Source organism: Oenanthe melanoleuca, chromosome 2 (assembly GCF_029582105.1).
Source record: "Oenanthe melanoleuca isolate GR-GAL-2019-014 chromosome 2, OMel1.0, whole genome shotgun sequence".
Lineage (NCBI taxonomy): Eukaryota > Metazoa > Chordata > Aves > Passeriformes > Muscicapidae > Oenanthe > Oenanthe melanoleuca.
Genome location: NC_079335.1, coordinates 133,023,266 through 133,045,242, shown reverse-complemented (window position 1 = coordinate 133,045,242; position 21,977 = coordinate 133,023,266). Strand labels below are relative to the sequence as shown.

Below are 21,977 nucleotides of genomic sequence, written 5' to 3'. Positions count from 1 at the left end.
AGTGGGATAGCCAACATTTATGTGTACAATCAAATGTGCAATTTAGGTCTGAACATTTTGTCATATCCTTGGCCTCTGTTTAAAAAGAAAAAGAAAAAACATGAAAACCCACAAATCACATTTAAGCTAGCAGAATGATTTATTAAGAAAAAACACTGATGGATTTTTTAAGTACTGAAAGGGTTGAAATAGTCTGAATAGAATGAAAATTGACACGAATTTTTACCACAATGCAAAAGGAACTTGAACTATTCTAATAAGAGTTTGCTTTAATGTTCGTGCATGTCTTCACATCCTGCTTTTGGCAATGGCCAGAAAAGAACTACTGAAATACTGTGAGAAAAGCTGTTCTTGTGTTATTTCTGGCCCTGTTGTAATGCATGAAATCAGGACATCTCATGAGAGAGACTGATATTCAAGATTTTCAGTCTATTTTTCAGATAAAAAAGTCTGGATATATATCTAAATTTCTGGGGTTAGTAATGGCTAGATCTCAAAGCAACAAGTAAAGTATCTGTGAGGTCACAAGTCAAATAGTTACAATCCAGAAGAAAGTATAATAGTTATATTCAAGTAACTTGGAGGAAAAAAACCTGTGAAGCCAATATTCACTTGCCAAGCTAAGGTGGATGTCTCCTCATTCTCAAAATAACCCTTAATGCCATTGGGAAATTTTTGGAGTTTATTCAAAGGGTAGACAGGGGTTATGATTAAACCTAAAGTGCTTGTAGACACAGCACTGTCATAGGCATGGTTCTGTGCATGTGTGTGGCTCTAATCTGTCTAAAAATCATTTTTGATAAACACCTCCGGGACCCAAAGAAATGAGGGCTCTATGAGCTATATGTTTTCTGGTGCCCCTGCCAACTCTGAATAAATACACTGTGTGTGTAGCCAAGGTCTTGGAGAATTATTTCCTGAAAACTACTTACTTTAGAACCAGAAGGAATTAATGAAGATGTGCCAGCTATTTCCTTTGCTGGCTTGCGTGCCTCAGCCTCACCAATAATAAATAGCAACAGTGTGTACATGAGTTATGCTGCTACACCTCATGTTTTGCACCCTGCAGAATCCATCTATTCTGTACACAAGCAGGAAAGCACAGAGTGAAAGTTTGTTGCCTCTTGGGTATCCACATTCGAGCCTTGCAATAGCTATCACAGGCAAATTGCATCTTGAGTCTCTGGCTTTGGCCTCTGCTAAAATAGCACTTGTGTATTTTACAGCTATTTACAGAGGTTTAACCTCAGTTCTGCTAAAAAGGAGATAATACAGATATCAGCACTGGTTAAACAGATTAATATGATTGGTCTGACTTTTTGATCTGCTTAAACAAACATTTATTATTACTGGACAACTTTCAGAAAACTTCTAAATGATTAGAGATTTATAAATTATCAATTATGTAAGAGCTAGAGCAGCTAGGGAAATGTTTTTGTATGACAACAAGCAATGAGAAAGGAGATATTCAAACTCAGGCCATCTTTAGAAGAATCTTCCTGCAACCTTATTTTATCTTTAGATTTTCTCAGGCTTCCTTTGCGGGAAAGCAGCTCCCCAGTATGTGACTCCCAAGCAGAGCCAGAGAGAGCAGGGTCCTGTGTCCCAGAGGAAGCTCTCCCCAGGCAGCTCCGGGTGCCTGACTCCACACAGTCTTTATAGAAACTGGCACTAACTTTGGGGTTTTCCTTCAAGACACAAAATCCCCTCGATCACATCCGTGTTGCCAAGGCAACGCACTCCAACTCTCCCTGTCCTCTCCAGGACCTGCTATCTACCAGAGGAGCTTCTAGACAGAAAATCATTGAAACCCTGACTCAACCACACGAGGTTTAACGCTGTGCAAGCAGCCAAGAGGCTGAGGATAATTCAGAGGTTTATGCAATAACTGGAGGACCATCAAACTGAAGCATGTTATGACTACTTCTCCCTGTTTAATATCCTAAAAGTCAGCCTGAATCTTGCATCCTCTCTGTCTTGTGTCCGGAAAACGCCTCAGATTTGGGGTTGAAAGTGAATACGCTCTGGGCTGACGTGTTGGGAGCTGCTACCCCGTGCAGAGCTCTGTCAGTACAAAGGAAAGAGGAAACGTTTCTACTGGTATTATTAACATGTCAGTAGCAGTGATAGATTCCAACTGAGATCAAGCCCTCTTGTATTAGCAGTGTGCCAAAAGCAGAGTAGGAAGCAGAGAAAGGGGAGGAAGCGTTATTATTCCTGTTACAGCTGCAGAAGAGAAGCATGGGGATTGTGAAATCCTCGAGGTCACACAAAACCGCGTGCAGCTCAAGCAGGGAAGGGAGTCAGACCCTCACAGCTGCCCCTCCATCCCCTCAGCCCACGCATTTCTCCCTGCCTTGATGGGCTGGTTGACATTTTTGGATATTTGGGCTGCTGGAGTAAGTCCCTGGGGATGGGTCCCACGCAGACCCACATCAATCACAGTGTCCTTGCACGTTACTGCACTACCTTTGCTCTCACACACGTGCACATCCTCTTCTCTTCCTGCCCAAAAAAAAAGACAAGTTTGAGCAAAAATTCATCATGGCTTGAATCATTATGCAGATAATTTCATGTATGGATAGACCTCTGTATCTGTAATACTGAAGAATATTGGCAAAATTACCTGACTTTGTGCTCTCCAGTGGAGCTAGATGAGAGAACAGGCATAAAAAGTAGGAAATTCAATAGCACAGAGTGGAGTGTTTATTTTTGCACAGGTGGCTGAAGAAAAATTAGATTTATAATTATTATTGTTATCAACTGTTCAGCTTAACTTTTCAGAGCAGTAATTTCTGCAATGTGGCCTGCACCGTTAATGTTAAATCCAAACAAATCCACATTTGTTTTCCAAATGTAGAACAGACATCATCCATCTGAGATACTACATCAAATGGAACTGAGTCACTCCCTGGGCAGTGCAGACACCAGAGATGTGATTTTGCTCTGAGAATATTAAGTACAGAATTTAAAGCTCAGTTAAGTTAATACAATGTACAAAACATTGCAAAATTACTAATTTTTATTATTTTGATACATTACATGTAATTAAGAACATCATCCTCTTTGTGGACATTTGAACTGCTGTTGGTTTTTTTTTACAGAAAAAAGAGCTCGTGTATGTATTTAAGGCTGGAGTCCCTGGCTTTGTATTCCTTGGGGTTAAAGCAAAAAGCTCTAGCTGAGGGGAGATGATACAGACTGGAGCAACCCTCACTGCTTGGCTCCACAGAGGGCACAAAACTGAAGAAACAAGGCAGGCCACAAGTGCCATGAGTGGAGTCTCCAAGGGGCACACACAGACCCCACCTGGACCCTAAGCACAAAATGGAGAGCAGCTCACACACATAAATGAAGCTAAATAACCAAGAGCCTGATCTCCAGACAATGACTCTGCCCCAGGCCAAACTGCAGAGCTTCTCCTGCTGACCACGTTTCTTCCTAATTAACACTGCACTGAACACCATTTCCATTCCCAGGGAAACCATCTGGCCGCTCTCTGGAGCCCTTTTGCCCTGGTGGCTGGTCACAGAGCCCCAGAGGAGCCTGAGCTGTGGGGTGCTGGGAAAACAAATCTCCTGCAAACACCAGGGCCCTCCTCCACTGCACACAGCAGCTGATGCACAGCAGAGGCCTTATGGAAGGAGTTTTGTTTTATATGGCCCAAGGGGATGGAAACCTGAAAAATGCAATAAAAAGTGGAGGTGGAGCAGAGAAGTGGGAAAAAATAAAGACCTTGAGCACAAGTTGGGAGATGGTTTTTCTGACTCTTTGGGGAGATGTTTAGATGGAAGTAGAAATAACTGAGATCCTTGTTTGGAGACCTTTTTTTGGTTTTGTTTATTAATTCTTAAGATAAAGCACATATGTAGAACAGAACTGGGTCTTCCACCCTTCTAGATAAAGTGACAGCTATATGCTGGGGACTCCCAGCTCTGCAGTTTGGGGCTTTTTGTGCCACTATCCCAGTTTGAGGGTGTTATTGGGGAGGCCACCCATAGGACCCTGTGCTTCCTAAAAGAAACAGAGGCCAGATGCAGCTTGGAAGAGGCACCTGCCCCCTCCTTATGTTTGCAAGATCAGCTCCCTGCCTTCAGAGTGGTCTCAGCCCCACCACATCTGACAGCCATGACTAAAGCCATGCTCAGAGCTTCTTGGTTAGACTCTTCCTCCAGCTGAAGCACCCTGGCCACTTCCACTTGCAATATTGCATGTTGTAGCACAAATCCACTCTACAAACCAGCCCATGCCCTCAACCTACTCTTTTCCAAACACAAATTACATGCAAAACTTCCTGATTTGTGGAAGGCAAGAACTGGACCTTCACACTAGATCATCTCCTGCATTTGTACAGGGCTTCTTTTTTGGCTTTCTCATCTGGTACACCTTTCTGCAACATTCAGCAGCCTGCAGACAGCAGACCAGCTCTCTTGGTGGACACCCTTCCCAGGTGTACACAATAAGGAAATACCTGAGTTGTGCTGAATGCTGCACTGGAGCTACAGTCTATCATTGTATGTCAGTCCAGTCTTACTTTATTTGGAATTGAAACCAGGGTTTTATTAATGATCACATCAGCCAGGTTTCAGAACACCCTTTTGACAATATCCCCATTTCACCTTTGTGCTGTGGTTGCCCTCCTTGCTTGCAGAAGTCTTTGGCCCTGCAGCCCTGACAATATTACCTGCTGCAGCACCAGCACTAAAGCTGCTTTAGGGATGGTCACAGGTGACATTGATGTGTTTCCTTCCTGCATGCATCATTCCAACACACCTTCTTACCAGTTCATCCAAACCAAATATCCATAAAGGAAAGAAATAAGCACATATATTTTCTTTCAAGTGCTCCTTCAGTCTTGTAGAGAAACCTTCCAAAGCTCATTTCTCCACAGGTCTTTGCATGCAAAAATCAGGTGGCGACTTCAGACCCTATCTTTGCTTTCTAGTGGCCCAACATAATTTTCCCCCCTCTCAGATTTTATATGCCCCTTGTGATGACCTCACTGATCCCAAGGATGGAGCACTGACACCTGCCTTGCTCTAAGACAGTGGCTATTCTAAGCATTGCTCCAGCAAAGTATTCAAAAGAGGCAGTTCTTCCTTTCTTAGGACTCTACTTCACAAAACTCAGCATTACAAGATTTAACTTCATCCCTATACTATCTTATTCCAGTGATCTGGAAGCTACCAGACTAAGCACAAAGAGCCTGTTCTAAAGCTACTCTGCCATCTCTGGCTCCTTGCAGAAGCAGACCAAACCTTGTTTGGCCAACATGGCTAAGCAGGGTCATCCTTGTCTATATGTACCTCAGGACTTTGCTCAGCAGTGATCCAGCTGCTGTGAGGGATAGCAACAGGTCTCTGCAGCTGCTTTACCCGTGAGTGTGGCTATCTTGTAGTTTGGATAACATCCCATTTGGCATAATCCTAAACAATTTCTCACCTACACAACTTCAGGCCTTTCACCATGCATGGTCATAGTTATTTAACCATCCAACCTGCCATAGCACAGAGACTGCCAGGGACATGAGGAAATTCTTTGAATTTCAAGCATATATGTTTATCATGAAGGAATCTGCAGCTGGAGGGAGGAGCTGTGAGAATGCAACACCAATGAAATGTTTACTGATAGCATATAGAAAGTAAGCAGAACAATGGACAAAAGCAACATTTTGCTGGAAGTGGATACCAGAAGCAAGGACTGTATTTAGGAGCACAGACGGAGCCCTACTGAACTGGTTTTGGATTTTCCCCTGCCCATGGCTGGAGAAGGGGGAAGCAGGCAGAGCAGTGCTCACAGCAGCCCCAGTGGTGCCATCTGAGCTCTGTGTCTGCCCACCCCAGGCAGCAGGGCTGGGGCTTCAGGAGGAGCTCCATCACTTGCAGCCTCAGGAGTGAATTCTCCTCTCAGCTTGACAGTACAGTTGATTTTTTCCTGGATCCTCCAGTGAGACACATTAGGACCCAAAGCAGCACTTTTAGGCTCTTTCTGCACGATATCCCTTGGATATATGCCTTGCTGCCCCTTTTTGGCATGCCAGCCTGGCCTACCAGCTGTCTGGAGCTGGCACACAAGCATGGGCCAATAGAGGAGTGTTGCAAAGAATGGCAAGGAGTTTTTTGCAGCTCCAGCCTGGCAGGTGCCTGAAGTCCTGCTGTGCCCCGGGCTCCTGTCCCACTGCGGGATGCAGGGGAGCCACAGTGCTTCCATCAGCCGGTGCTGCATCCTCAGGGGAGCCGGCTGCAGGCTGAAGTATGCAGCCAGCAACTGTTGACTTCTTTTTCCGTGCATGGAAGGGTAAGTAACCTTAATTAAAAACATGAAGCCCACAGTTTGTATCACATTCACGATGTTAAACAAGCTCTGGAAATAGAAACACTGTTTTCATTTAAGCTTTCCAACTGTGATCTATGTAATAAAATATGGAGGGGGCGGGCGTGTGCGAGATTTACATGTGATGATTTGGGAGATCTCACTGCTTTAGAGGTTTGTGAGGCGCCGCAGTGCCAACTGCTCCTGCCACTGCCTCACCACGTTTGGTAATGCCTGCCCCACACACACTTTTGTTTTTTTCCAGAACTGCTTTCCAAATGGTGATTTCTGCCCTCAGCTCTTGCTGCTGGGACTTATTCTGGGTGTGGGTGTGGGATCTGCCAGGCCCTCAGCAACCTGCAACTGGCTGCCCGTGCCCTGCCCGGCTCTGGACAGACAGGCAGGTGAGCAGTGCACATTGCCACCTCTCCTGGGGACCACGCATGTTCTTGAGGACAGCCACATGCTCTGCAAGTGCAATGATCCTCCAAGCCCATGACCAAACAGCACCATCATCAGTAGACACACAGAAGGAATATTTTTGCCTTCCCAAATCCTCCTGAGCCACCACACAGGGAATGAGCATCCACTCCAGATGGTGGACAGGCAGAGGGAAGGCTCTTCCAAGGACACTTGCTCAGTACCCTGCCTGTACATGGATTGCCCCTTCTCCAGAGGCTGCCTCAGCCTGCAGAGCCCACAGAAACATGTCATGCCCCATCTGCACCTCCCCTCAGGCTCTGGGGACCAGAACCTGTTCTGCCCTAGCACGGGGGATCACCCCTGCTTGCTAGAGGGGTTTGCAGAGCAAACAATTGTCTGAGACTGCAAGCGACTGAGATCACCTTCCCAAGGGAGTTTGGTTTCGGTCAAATGTGTCACTTTCTAAGACTCCTTTTGCTGTGATACAATTACAACAACACTACCCATGTCATAAAGAGTTCGTATGGGCATGGCAATGATCAGAGTTGCGCGTTTTGCAGGAAGCTCCTAATCAGCATACTAGCACAGTCTAACAGGAGCCATTTGTCCCACACTGCTCCCCTATGCCCGCTTCTCCCCCTGCGGCTCCTGAATGCTCCGGCCGTGTCACGGCCTGAGGGGCAGCCTCACCAGGGCTTTGCCCAAAAGTCTGTGGAAGTGCAGGATGCACAGCCTGCACAGGAGCACTAGTGCGGTTATTTACATATTTCTACCTTCTGTTTTCTCGGCAGGGGACTGGCAGCAAGTTGTTAATGTCTTTTCCTCTCTCTCTGGGGACAGTAATTTTTCTCCCTGTACGTTGGGGCGTCTTTGGTGCATTGCCCTTCCACGACCTCTCCCCTGCTTCCCGCCAGCGAATGGAGAAATTACAATCGGATGGGTGAATCCCGATGCCAAGCTGCCCCTCTTCCAGGAACCCTGTCCCAATGCGTGTGGCAGTGTGACGTCGCGGAGAGCGGCCGTGACATCACGCACCCGTGAGGCGGAGTGCGGGGATGGGGGTGAGCCCCAGAAGGACCCCAAGGAGGCTGAGCCCTGGGGGCGGCGGGCGGGGGTTCTCGGACCTCAGCGAGTTTCCCCTCGGACCGCAGCGTGTTTCCCCTCGGACCGCAGCGTGTTGCCCCCCTCCGTCCCCGCCGCTCCACGCCAAGCCAGCGGAGAGCCGCGTACCCTCCGTAGTGGCCTCCGCAGCCCAGGAAAACGGGAAGGAACGAGGCCAGGGTGATGGTAGAGAGCGGGGGAATTCAAGTGGTAGCGCTGTGCAGACTCAGGTACTTTGGGGTCGCGCTTGCGGGGACAAGGACGGGGACAGAGGGATGCGATGGAGAGCGTGGAGCGGCGGCACGAGGGATCCGCGCCGCGCACGTCCCGCCGGGCCCGCAGGCGCAGACGGCTGCTCCCGTTCACCCGCGGCGGTCAAACAACGTCTGAATTACATCCTTGTAAATATTGACTGTGGCCATCTTCTTCGTCTCTGCGCACAAAAACCGAAACGTTGCGCCCGGCGGGGCCGGGCTGCTGCTCCGCAGGGCTGCGGGGGTGCAGGGGGTGCGGAGCGGCGGGAGCGGGGGCACATCCGTGGGAGCGGGGACACATCCGTGGGAGCGGGGGCACATCCGTGGGAGCGGGGACACATCCGTGGGAGCGGGGGCACATCCGTGGGAGCGGGCCGGGGGCGCCTGGAGGCACCGGCGGCACATGAGCACCGTGTCTCCGCGGGAGCGCGCCCGCAGCGCCGGGGATGCTAAAGGCAGCGGGCTGTCTCCCGGCTTGGAGCGGGGGCTAATTTACAACCCTTGAGCGGGGTATAGGGGGGGACACACGACACACAAGAGAAGATGGGGAAGCGTGGTGGGAGATGGCTCCTGGCATGGCATCATTAAACAGCGATGTTAATGAGTGGCACGGCGCTGTGGCTGCGCCTCGCGCCCCCGACGGGGGTCTCTCCCGCGGTCAGCCTGACACCAGCCGCTGTCCGCAGCCGCCTTTCCCCCATACACACGGTGAGCTGCCCAGCCGTGCCCTGCCGTACCCTCAGATGCCCCTGGCCAGACTCCTCCCGCCCCTCGACGCCGCTCTGCCCGGGCGGGGCTCGTGCCCTGGCGGGGGCTGCTGGGGTCCACTGGCCAGCGGTGACTCCCCCCGGGGATGGGGAGCGCCAGTCCCGACAGTTTGAGTGGCTGCGCGGCGGCTGTGCCTCCGGGCGCCGGCTCTGCGCATTTGGTGGTCGTTAAAAACAATTTGTTTCCCTCCCCGTTTGGGGAGGGGGAAGGGGAAAATCATTCCGGGGGAGGGGAGGGGAGGGAAAGGGAGGGAAAGGGAAGGGAAAAGGGGGGAAAAAAGGAGTGAGTGAGAGAGAGCAAGAGAGACAGAAGCACCAAAGCCGACAGAAAACCCGCGCTCCGAACTATTGCGACACGGAGCGAGGAGCGCGGCGAAGGCTGGCGGCTTTGAGGTGCGAGTGCGAGCGGGCCGGGCCGTGGGAGCGGGCCGGGCCGAGGGAGCGGACCGGGGCTGGGTGGGGGGGCCGTGAGAGCGGGCCGGGCCGTGGGAGGGGCGGGCTGCTCCCCCCCCGTGGGTGGGCAGGCGGCGCCCGGTGCCTCCGCGCTGCCCCCCCGCCGGTCGCGCCGGGCGGGTCTCGGCGGTTCGGCGCGGCTGCCCGGTGACCGCTGCCGCCTCCCCGCAGCGCACACAGAGCCCCCGCACCTCGGAGCCGGCGGCCAGCACGACGGCGGCCCCCAGCCCCCCACCATGAACACCATCGTCTTCAGCAAGCTCAGCGGCCAGGTGCTTTTCGAGGAGGACGCCAAGGAGCGGGAGCGGAGCGGCCGGTCCTACGTGGGGGTGGTGGAGGGCCCGCACCACGCCGAGGTGCTGCTTCCCGACAGCCCGTCCATCAAGGAGAGCCTCAGCCTGCGCAACCGGCGGACGGGGTATGGCCGTGCGCTCCTCTCCGCGCCGCGCACCGGCTTCGGGGCCGGCCCTGCCTGCGCTGCCGGCGCTCCCGGCCGCCGCGTCGCCGATTTGGGGTTGCGAGATGGGTTTCTAACTGGGTCTGTGCCCGCGGCCCCGGGCTCGTATTCTCTGGGATTGTCATTCCATAGCTGCGGTGGGAAATTCCGGCAATAGGTGATGCAGGGGCGTCCGATTGGGCTGGAATGTACCAGACAGAGCGCTCCTGTCCTGCTGTGCCTGACCTCCCCCTCTGCCTCCGAACAAAAACAAACCGGGAACACCGCGTATCCACCGGCTTTTTCGGGTGCTTCATGCAATTAGTCTCCAGCTCGGAGGCGCCGGGCGGGACGGGTGAGAGCGGGGGAGCGGGGCGGCGGCGCGGCCGGTCCCGCCGGCAGTGCCGGGGCTGCGGGGTGAGTCGGGCACGGTGCGGCCCCGGCACTTGTTCCGCCGTCCCCGCGGGGCCGCGCCACGGGCGCACGGGCGGGAAGGAGCTGCGGTCTCAGTGCGCTCCCAGGGATGGGATTTAGAACGAACTAGCGGGATGCCAGTCAGGGACTGGGTAACGTGATATTAGGATCCGGTTCGCTAAAACGGCAGCTGTGGCTAAGCCGCCCGAAGTCGGTTTTTGGGGGGCTTTTTTGGTTTGTTATTTTTTGGGGGTTTTTAATGATGCTGGAACACGTGGAGTAGAAGGTGATGAGAGAACGTGCGAGCTCTGGCGTGTTGACAGCCATAGCTCGGAGAGTTGAACTGGCGAGCGCTGACCAGACATTTCGGGTCAGTGTTACAAAGTAAATATCGAGGAGCACGGTCGGCCGCGAAACCGAGGAGTCCGGGGGGGCTGCTTGTACGGACGAATTTCCACCTTAGCGATTGCATCAGCTGGCAGTTTTAGCGGCGGTGCTGGCCGAGGGAGGACGCAGGTGCGTGTCCCCGGAGCGCTGTCGCTCCGGCCGCGGCGCGGGGCGGCCGCGGAGCCCCGGGAGGCAGCGCCCGCCCGGCCCCGGGGCGCCCCCTGCCGCCGCCGCGGGCCCAGCCCGCCTCTGGCTTTCCTTGGCATTCCTCTGGTTCTGTTATTTTGTTCGCTCATTTTTTATTGAAGGCTTTTATTTACAAAGGGACGCCTTCCCCCCACCCCCCCTTTTTTTTTTAATCTTTTTCTTTTTTTCTTTTTTTTCTTTTTTTTTTTTTTTTTAATGGAACCCGGGTTCTTTTCCCCCGGCTGTTTCCCTCGGTCGGCGCGGGGCTTTGCCGGCTGCTTCGCATCGCTGCCGGCGGCGTTGGGAGCGGCACACCGGCTCCTCCAGGAGCACCGCCGGCGCAGAGCGGGGAAATGATCCAAGAGCTGCTCGGTGCCGCGGGTATCTCTTGAGTGTCAGCGGGAAATAAACCCGGGCGGGGGAATCAGGCTGCGCTGGGCCCCGGGCAGCGCGCACCGCAGCTGCGGGATGCGCGGCCGGCCGTGCGAGGTGCGGCCTGGCCGCGCTGCGAAGCCCCTCTGTGCACAGACCGGCCACACGCCTGTCAGCTGCCGAGCACCGAAAACATCGGGACGCTGGCACCGGCGGAGCCCCGGCCCCGCTGGAATCCCCGCCGCCCGGGCCCGCAGCATTACCGCGGCCGTTCACCAGCTCCGAGTCCGCTCGCCCAGACCCTCCGCAGGGAGCTGGTGGCATCACTTTCTCTTTAGCAATCGTCCCGGCCGAGGGCTGCGGCTGTGGGAAGCCCCCGAGCTCCCCGCGGGGACCGGGCTCGGCTGCTCCGGGCAGGGCGCACCCCGGGGTGGGCACCCCCCGAGCCGGGACCCCCTCGGACGGGGCGCGTCCCGCGGAGGGGAGCTCGGGGCCGGGCAGGAGAGCAGGCAGAGCCCGGGCATGGGAGCGGACAGGGTCGGGGCCGGGCAGGTGTCCGCCCCGCCGTCCCGGTCCTCAGCGCCCTTTCTCCGGCGCAGGGCGCGGCAGAGCGGCGGGAAGGTGCGGCACAAGCGACAGGCGCTGCAGGACATGGCGCGGCCGCTCAAGCAGTGGCTCTACAAGCACCGCGACAACCCATATCCCACCAAGACGGAGAAGATTCTGCTGGCCCTCGGCTCCCAGATGACCCTGGTGCAGGTAAGGAAGGGAACTCTTTTACCCCCCCTCAAAAAGCCGCTCTGAGGCGTTTCATGGATGGGAGGGATGGGGAATGCATCTGCCAAAGCTCCTCTGTGAGCTGAGCGAAGGACAGTGCTGGGTATCGGGGGAGCATCAGTGCAGCCAGCAAGACCTGGGGTCCTGTGCACATCCTTCTTCCACTCTCCCCAGCAGGACTCTCAAACAAGAATTATCACATCTGAGCTGTCGTGGCTGGAGAAGTGCTAAAGACAATCAGCAAAAAGCGTGTGCTTGCCCTCCTGGGAATAGATGCCCTCATCCTTTCATCTCATTCATAAACACAATGGAAATATTTTTGCTTAGTCTTTAAAAATTCTCAAGTAAATAATACCAGTCATGGGAGGTTTCAGCACAGAATAGGAATTGTTGAGGAAATTGCAGGGAGCTGCTCTTCCCTTTCGAAAAGGGGGCAGGATGGAAACTGTTCTATTGTTCTGATAATAATTGTCATCACCTGTTGCACAGACATGAGCATTACCATACACACTGTGTGCAGTGGCTCAGCACACAGAGTCTTGCAGGAATTATCTTTGTAATATAATTAGACATGGGGAGTAATTGTTTTGCTCTTAGGTAATTCTGCCCTGAAGTGAATGGCAGTTGTCTTGCCGTAAGAGGCATAAATTTTGCTGCAAATGTTTATAAATCTCACTTCTTTGTTCTCTTTGCCATCTGGCACTCTACTAAAATATGTGGTTAAATGCTATCAGTTGCCGAGTGATGCTATCTCAGGTCTGGATGCTGCAAAGATTTATGCATTGTGAATAATCTAATTTCCTTACTGCAAGCTACTGCTAGGTGCGTCAAATGAAACCCATGTGTTTGCAGGATTGGGTCCTCATCACTCTGCCTAACACATCATGTGTTACTTTGCAAAGGACACAAAGAGATCAAAGTAACCTGAAGTATTAGAAAAAACCAGGTGGTAATTCAGCTTTATTATTTTGAGTGCCCCTTCAAAAAAACCTGTGTTATGAACTTCAATTCTAGTAATGGCAAAATGGGAAATTTTTACACTTCAGTACCTCACTATGAAATTATTGCTCTAGGAAAAACGCTACAACTTTGACAAAAATAATATTAATGTCTCAGAAAATGCCAGTTATAACTGGAAGATACAGTTGAAACAACTTCTCTTGCTTTTTAAAAATATACGTGAAAACTTTAAACTATGATTACATAAACACAATCCCTTCAATGGCACAATTCAGTAGGAGTATTTTATTGCACCATGGTTCTTAGAATATCCCTGTATTTTTACATGAGATTTAAAACATATATCTAGAATATGTGTTGGGACACTTTCACATTAATGACATCTTGAAGAGTTCTGCTTTCTTTTAAAAATGCCTTGGAATGAACAGAGAAGGGGAAAACACTGGTGGGTTTTTGCAGCATTTCTCTCGTGGCAGCTTTGATGAATCCTCATGGGGATGTGTTAGCTTTTATAAAAGCATCAAGTGAGCCATGGACACTTTTCCACAGGGTTTTATGATCTACATAAGGTGTAGAATAAAATTAAAAAGAATCAGGGAGAGCTGCATTTAGTGCTATTGTACTCCTGTGACTCTGGTGGATTTACACTGAAGAGGAATTTGACCAGTTTTGTTTCTATGAACTGTAATATTTGAAAGAACTGTGCAAACAGGCACAGCTATCTTCATTTACAGAAACACAACATCAAAGAGAAATCCAAGGTGTTTTTTCCATCGTTTTTGTGCAATGCTCTTTTAGTCCAGGAATTTGATAGCATGCGTATGAGATGTAAATACATATGTCTGGCACCAGCAGTAATTCCTGAGCCACAAAGGGCTAAACAACACACACCCTACACCTACTTTTTGGATGCTCAAAAAGATGATTGTATTTTAGTTCAAAATTTTTGTTCTCTAAGAGTGAGAGAGAGCATGCCAGAGTGTGATCTCAGTCATGCTGGGTACATCTGAAATAGCTTTCCTGAAAGCTGTGCTCTTTCAGACAAGTGGTGTAACCAAGAGCAGGGTTGGGACTGGGCTCTGCTGTCTGTTGGAAAGCTTTGGTTTTGTCCCAGGAGGGGCACTTTGCAAAAGTATCAACCAGAGTTGTCTCTATATTGTTTTTCTAATCTAGTGATATTGTTGGACATGGTTGGAGAGACAGGAATCAGTGTATGATGTTTCCTCTGGGTTAAACATCTTCACATTTGCTGTCCTCTCTCATATTTCCTATGCTTTTTACATTTCTCAGTGTTGTCCTGTGGTGTTTGCTCCCACAGCTTTCCACTCCTGTGGAGGCTGCTGTCTGCTGACAGCTGCTGCACCTCCCCAGCATCCCTCATGTGCTGACACCTTGTCGTCACAAGCCGTAGGAAAGGCAAAAGATACTGTTGAATGTCCCTTCGAGTTTCTGACAAAATACCATTTAGGGAATGAATGGTTGGGGGTTTTTTGTTTTTCACCTGACTGACAACCTTGGAAAAGGTCTTCAGCAGCTTTCTGGAAGATGATGGTGGTCACAGTAATATTGATAACACTGATATAACTCTCCTCCCTGTGCTTCTCTTTCATCCAAGGAGCCTTATTCCAGTATGTACCATCTACCTAAAGGAGCTTTTTTCAGGACCATTGCATAGATAAAACCAATTCTTCTGTAAGACGAAGAGGTGAACATCCAGCCCTGTTTTTTACTTTTCTTATTAGGACAAACATTTAATGACATGCAGATGTTAATAATTTTTAAGTATCCACATGTCAAATCTTCTTCAACTTTGTTTTCATTAGTTTTATTATCACCCATTTGACTGATTTTAAATTAATTTGTTCTACTTTACTAATACTTTGGGCTACCCCACTGTTTTGGGGACAGTGAGACAGTGAGAGGAATATTCCAGATGCATGTCCGACTGCACTGCTAAGAAAAGTTAGACTCTTTCAAGGAGGTAGGATTTTGAAGGAATCATAAATCATCTTGTTTCTTAAGTAGTAGTAGCAAAACCTGGGGCAAATTCTGGGCTGACTTACTCTTGTGCAGGCCAACAAGGTCTTTGGGAGTCCTCAAGGCAAATGTTATTGCAGATTTCAGTCCAACAGTCCAAAGTTTTCTACTTCCACAACTGCCAAAGCAGGAAACCAAAAAAGCAATATAGTTTGAAAAGGCATTTTATATTTTACTCCAATTAGATTCCAATTCAGAATCCAATAACTTGTCCTATTAATATGCTGCATTTTCATTTGTATTATTACCACAGTGCTTGATTTATTTAATTTTAAGTTTTGGTTTAGATGTTCTTGTGAAATAAAAAAGAAAAATGGCAGTATATTCCTTCCAGAAAGAAATATGAATGTGTGTATTGTTGGAAAGAAGGTTTTTTCAATACAAGGATTTGTATATCAGTCATGTGCTGCTATGGATTTAATAGTATTCAGATTTATAAAGGCATATCTGGATTACTGGAGGAGGAGAATTGCTTGATGTCTGTTCCGTTTCTGAAAGTTTGGCCACTCTTAAGCACTGAAGCAGAACAAATTACAATAAAATTGAAGATGTGTCTTCAGAAGTAAAGCCAGAGGGTCAATATTTCATGATGCTGATATAAGTACCTGATGCTCTTAGAGAACAACTGAACTGCTATAAAAAAAATGAATGCTGGAAAGAACATCTATTATGATTCCCCTTGGGTTTTGTCTTTTTACTTCTCAAAGAACTACCCGATCGTTACTTTACAAGAATAGTGAGTTTCATCATGTGTTTTTTCAAGATACTTCTTGGGAGGTTTATGTGACAAAGATTTTCCCTCTGGCTTTTATCTAAATAATTTTTTGTTGTTTTTTTTATTATTATTTTTGGAGATCACAGTAGCACAGCTTGGGACCATGGGAAAGGTTGGATGTTTTTGGCAGCTCTGATTGTTTCTTTTTGTAATGGTTTAGGTGCAAACTGGCACTCTTTGTGAGTGGGACCTACAGCAGTAGACAGGCAGGTTTTTAAAGACCACTTGGGTGGACAATGTAACATTTGGGGCTGGTTGAAATGAGTGGTAGAACTGTTGTTGTCTTTGAAGGAGACAGGTGGTGGCTGGAGGTCAGGGTGAGTGTGCTGGCTGGTACAGCCTGTGGCCATGCAGCCTGTTCCAGTTCCAGTTCCAAGACTGTAGAGTGAGAGTGGTGCTAAATCTTATGATGTCTTAGAAATCAGGATTTTCCTGCAACATGCACCAGTGCCCAAAACCTGGAAAGCACCTAGAGATTACCACATCATAGATTAAGCCTAAAAATCTCTTAAATGGATTTGACTAACTTTCCTTTCTTCCAAGGCTTTAATGGGTCTTGTTGTAATTGCAATTGGGGTAAGTTTCTAGAATGAGTTTGCTGCTTAATGCTTTAGTAAAAGGTTTCACTTCTAAAAGCTGACTTGAGGTTCTTTCAGAATCACAGAGTTATTTAGGTTGGAAAAGACCTTTGTAATCATTAAGTCCAACTATTAACCCAACACTGCCAAGTCCACTGCTAAACCATGTCCCTAAGCACCCTGTCTACATTTCTTTTAAATACTTCCAGGGACAGTGACTCAACCGTGGTAACTTTCACTGGGCAGCAATCTTTCCTGTAAATAAACCTCCCCTGATGCAATTTGAAGCCATTTCCTCTTGTCCTGTCACTTGGGAGAACGGACTGACCCTCCACCTACAACCTCCTTTCAGCTAGTTGTGAAGAGCAGTAAGGAATTCCCTAAGCCTTCTGCCCTCCAGCAGATCAACACTCCCACCCAATTTGGTGTTTCTGCAGATTGCCTGAGGGTGCCCTCAATCCCCTCATCCAGATCGTTGATAAAACTATTAAACAGGACTGGCCCCAATAACAAGCCCTGGGGAACACCACTGGTGACCAGCTGGATGTTGCTCCATTCACCAACTCTCTGGGCTCAGCCACCCAGACAGTATTTTACCCAGCAAAGAGCACACCTACCCAAGCCATGAGCAGTAGTTTCTCCAGGAGATGTTGTGGGAAATGGTGTCAAAGGTTTTACTCATGACCAGGTAGACACATCCACAGCCTTCCCTCATCTGGTGAGTGGGCACATTGTCATAGATGAAGATCAGGTTGGTGAAGCAGAACCTGCTTTTCACAAATCCTTATTGGCTGGGCCTGATCCCCTGATTGTCTTGCATGTGCTGTGTGATGGCATTTAAAATCATCTGCTCCAAAAAAAGCAGGAGAACAAGGTGCAATATATTTATTTCATTATGAAATAATGATCAAATACTACTATTCCCTTCTCTCATAGCAGAAGACTTAAAATATGACTCATCTTTTCATATTGATATGCAGAAAGCAAAGCAATGGCATGGGAAGAATGGGCCCAAAAATAAACCAAGAGTACCATGCAGAAATCACTCCTGCTAAATTTAATTGCTTTTATGTATGAATCACACTAATACTACCCTATCTTTTCTGTAAATGGCACTTCACTGATGAAAAATTTCAGTATGTAATAAAATGAAGCATAATGAAGTCTTTCTTGTGAGAGGTTGGAAAGCTGTCAGTTCAGTAAATGCTGCAGTAACTGCAATCCTGTTGATATGACTCCTGGATTGATCCATCTCTACTGTTAAATACTTGATTTCAGAATTACACTGTCATGCAGCAGGTGACTGCTGCTTCAGCTGAGCAGTCTGGAGTGACTTTGTTAACAGCATTAGAAAGTGCACGGATTCCAGCCCACCCTAACTCATTTACTGTAAAAAATACTGTGTAAATATGATGATTATAAGCAAGTAGCTGCAGAAGACAGTGAAAATTACTTACTCTGCCAGCTACAGTTTTGGTTTTCTAACCTGTCATAGTAGACTACATGGCTTGTAAAGTTATGTGTTTGCCATCTGAGCACTGATCCAGGGCTCACTGTATTTTCAGTGGAACCCTGTTTCATGTAAAGGTCATTTTAAGTAAAATCAAAGTGACAGGCATAAGGCACCACTGCTAAGTTCTAGCTGGGACTCTGAACTGAAGCTTTGCTTTTTCTTTAGGCATGTAGTATTTATTTTTCTTGTAATCACTTTAGAAGATTTTATTGATCCAGGATAATTAGACAGATACTTCTGTGTGATTTATATAGTAACCTTAGCTGCAACAGATGGCAAAACTAGGGCCAAAATCCAACATTAAGGCCTACAGTTTGGTTCTCTATCTGGTGGGGTAGCATGTATTGATAAAAAATGTATGAACTTGCTTTGCAGGTTGATATAAATTAAATAGTGTGATTGTTCCCAGGTCAGAATATGATGACAGTAGTCTGGCTTCCTCTGTGTGTGTGTGGTGTGAGCAGGGCTGTAGGCTGCTAACATTCGTTACATTCTCCTTTGTAAGTGATTCTACTCTGCCTCCTTCTTGTCAAAATACACTTATTCCTGCCAGGGTAAAATAATATTTTTAACACCTTATTTATCATTAAGCAAATGTCATTAGAATGTAGGTCACTTGCTTCTGCTCTTGTTCACAGAAAAGATAAAGTTGTCAGTATTTTCTATTTTCTATCTTTTTGAGTTGCAGTAGAATCAAGGCCAGCATTTTCTCACGTGTGCTTCCCTGCAAAATCACTGCAAGTACATGCATCCCATTTGGAAGCTTAATTAGCACTGCTGGCACTGAAGGGTAGACTGTGCCTTTTTGCTCATTCAGTGCCTAAAACACTGTGAAATATTTGTGTTTGACCTGACTTTGTGATGAGCCTGTATGCTAGAGGGATACCAACACATATCCATTTTACTATGTCAAACTCTAGAAAATGCTCTGCATTTGGGAAGGAAGACAAACCAGACTACTGCTTAGTAGTCACCTTATGAGGAATTGCATCTTTACTATTTTCTAGGCTGTCCACAACAAAAAGAGTTTTTAAAATCTGCTGCTCTGTAGAGCAAATGGTTGATTTCTGCAGTGAGTCAAAGTACGTTGTACTCTGTGTAAGACTTTCCTGATGCCCACGGCTTGTCAGAGTAAGAGTTCTGTGAAAGAACAAGGGAGAATTTGGGCTTTTATGTATACAAATTTAGAATGTCTTTTTCTGTTCAGCAGCCTTATTGTAGCCTATATAAATATCAAAGGAAATTCCTAAATATTAGATGTTAGTTTAATTTAGGAAGTTGATAATATATTGAAAGTTCATATTGAAAGTTCAGAAGTTTATCTTTAAAATAAAATAAAAAAAGAAGAAGAAGATTAATATAAAACTAGTATTTGGGACACCTTAATTGAAACCTTGTGATAATGTGGTTTTGCTAACTCTTGGGAAGGGTGGGAAGCCTGAGCTTGCCTTCCTGTGTGAGATTCCTGCTCTGCTCAGTGGTAATTTCATGGACTTCTGTTCATATTTCTCGTGTTTGCTGTCTCCTTGAAGCACACCTAAAACTCTTGAGGACTCTACGGGTTTGTTTATTTGTGTAATTTTCAAGGGAAACTAATCCACACGTTTGTGTGCAGGTATCAAACTGGTTTGCCAACGCCAGACGCCGCCTGAAGAACACAGTGAGGCAGCCAGACCTGAGCTGGGCTTTGCGAATAAAACTGTACAACAAATACGTTCAGGGAAATGCTGAGCGCCTCAGCGTCAGCAGCGACGACTCGTGCTCTGAAGGTTTGCTGATGCTCTTTTATTGATTTTAAACTGACTAAAATATATTTGGGAAGTGTTAGATACCCTAATTAGCTCTAATTTTTGATCACAAATACCCTCAGTGGATCTGCCTTTATTTATTTTGGTTTTTTGCAAATTAAGGTGCCTTTTTTGGCTCCCAACTACTACGCAGCTTTTAAAAGCAGGATTGTGTAAGTTGTTCAAGGTGGCAATCTGGCTGCATGTTATTATATTTCATTGTTGCTAGAAAGATAATTGTTAGTTTATTACATTGCACAAACCTATTTCTTTAATCACCATTAAAGGAAAAAAAAATTACATTTGTTGGTATAAAGAAATGGGAAATCACTTAACTGTTACATTCCTTCATGGAAGGGCTATAGCAATATACATCATTAAAGGAAGAATTTGATTAGGGGGGCATCTTAGATGAAAAACTGAATATTGATGCTATTTATTTGTTGTATTTTACTAGCAGCTGTTCTCCATAAAGGATGCAGTCTTTCTTACTCAAATTAACAATATAGGATTTTTTTTAAAGTACCCAGTATTTTTAATAGAACTCTTGTATTAATTCTGTCTGTGAGTACTTTTTTTAGACAATTGTGACATGGAGATGCAATGACAGGAGCAAATCCTACAGAACGTTGTCAGAAATCTGTATGTGAATTTTTAGAAGAGTATGTCTCAATTTGTACTCAGTTTCAAATATCTGTGTTCCAGTTTCAGTCTGTACTCACATTTCTTGAAAAATGTGGGAATGTACTCACATTTCTACTAATTTCCCTTGAAAAGATTGCTTGCAGAACAATTAAGAGAGTACAGTTTAAGCAAATGCAGATAAATATGCTGTGGTATTCAGGCGAACCAAATTTCAAGTTATGATAGTAAGAATTCAGCCTATTTACACAGCTTTTTAAATGCTTATCATTGAGTTAGGGCCCTTTTCAAATTTTTTCTACCTGTCTTGTGTTACTCATGGACAAATTAGACTCAAAAACTGTTTTCTACAGCCAATTAATTTTGAATAGCTGGAACATCTGAGGATCATGGGAACTACTATGAGCAATGTGTGAACAGAAGATAATGAAAATCAGTGTCTAGTGCTGAAGTTACTGTCTAATTTTGGTTATATTTATCACAATTCAAAACATCAGAGAAAGCTTCATGTTAAATATTAAGTACTCAGTGTATTACTGTATCTTTGCTCTTTTGTTTTCAGATGGAGAAAATCCTCCGAGAAACCATATGAATGAAGGGGGATATAACAAACCAGTTCATCACACTGTGATTAAAACTGAAAGTTCAGTAATAAAAACAGGAGTGAGACCAGAAGCAAGTGCCAATGAGGATTATGTGTCACCCCCCAAATACAAAAGCAGCTTACTGAATCGTTACCTAAATGACTCATTGAGACACGTCATGGCTACTAATGCAGCTATGATGGAAAAAACAAGGCAAAGGAATCATTCTGGTTCATTTAGTTCCAATGAATTTGAGGAAGAGCTGGTGTCTCCATCATCATCAGAGACAGAAGGCAATTTTGTCTATCGGACAGGTAAGGGATATTTTTCTGCATGATTTCTATTACAGACATCTCCAGTAGGCACTGGCTCCTGGAATAGGTGTCACCTGATTGTGCTTTTATGAGACTGGGTGACTTCTGTCCATCCTCTCATATGACAGTGGATAATTCCTGTCCATCTCCTTGCATGAGAGTAGATTACTCCTGTCCATCCTTTCACATTAGAGTGGATAAATCCTGTCCACCCTTTCATTCTCTGGAGAAGAAGAAACCTGCAGTATTACAGTGAAGTGCTGTTTTTGGCCACTAATGAAGCTGGTTTGCTTTTCAAGCAGAGCAATGGGGATAATTTTTGAAATGACACTTACAGGCCACTTTTTGTCATCACTAAGATGAGCCTAAGGAAGGAGAAACCTCTTGGTCGTTCTATTACAATAAGAGGGGACTAGAGGAGGAAATGAAGTTCTCCATGGTTATAGCTGGGAGGAGGAGGAGGGCATGAAATTTCAGGGTGGATGTTTGTGACACTTACATGAGTCATATGCACTTCAGTGGAGTACATGTGGACACCTTCCCCTGTTGTACAGCACCTTTTCTGTCCTCAGAGTGCCTTGTCCAATATGTGACCCTGTGGTCCTCACGCAACCTTAGGAATACAGGCATTACTGTAGACTAATTTCTGCATCACTCTCCAGACCTAGGGAGCCACAGACTTGGTCATTAAACACCATGTCTTACTATTTTTTGAAGGGTTACACATAGTTTATTATTTTAATTTTATCAATAAGAACATACAAACGTGATGCAATGTCATCCACTATGTTACCAGTCAGAGCAAGGCACATGGGACTGCCTGGTTCATGCCAGTAAACTGCTGTAAATAAGGGCAAGATCAGGACTTGCTCAAGTCGCTGTGAGGCAGGGAATGCTGGAAGGCT

General features: G+C 47.0%; 1 protein-coding gene across 5 annotated transcripts in view; it reads left to right on the top strand.

Moving 5' to 3' along the window:
• The first annotated feature begins 9,158 nt into the window (after window positions 1-9,158).
• The window catches only part of MKX (mohawk homeobox), a 47,957-nt gene continuing 35,138 nt past the window's right edge, over window positions 9,159-21,977 (top strand). For 4 of the 5 annotated variants that reach the window (XM_056485401.1, XM_056485403.1, XM_056485404.1 and 1 more), the window contains exons 1-4: window positions 9,404-9,728; window positions 11,705-11,864; window positions 19,361-19,514; window positions 20,737-21,072. In XM_056485401.1, coding sequence (XP_056341376.1) covers window positions 9,547-9,728; window positions 11,705-11,864; window positions 19,361-19,514; window positions 20,737-21,072 — 832 coding nt within the window. In that variant the 5' untranslated portion in view covers window positions 9,404-9,546. Of the gene's footprint in view, window positions 9,251-9,403; window positions 9,729-11,704; window positions 11,865-19,360; window positions 19,515-20,736; window positions 21,073-21,977 lie in introns of those variants that run through there. The other variant, XM_056485402.1, reaches the window with a different exon arrangement.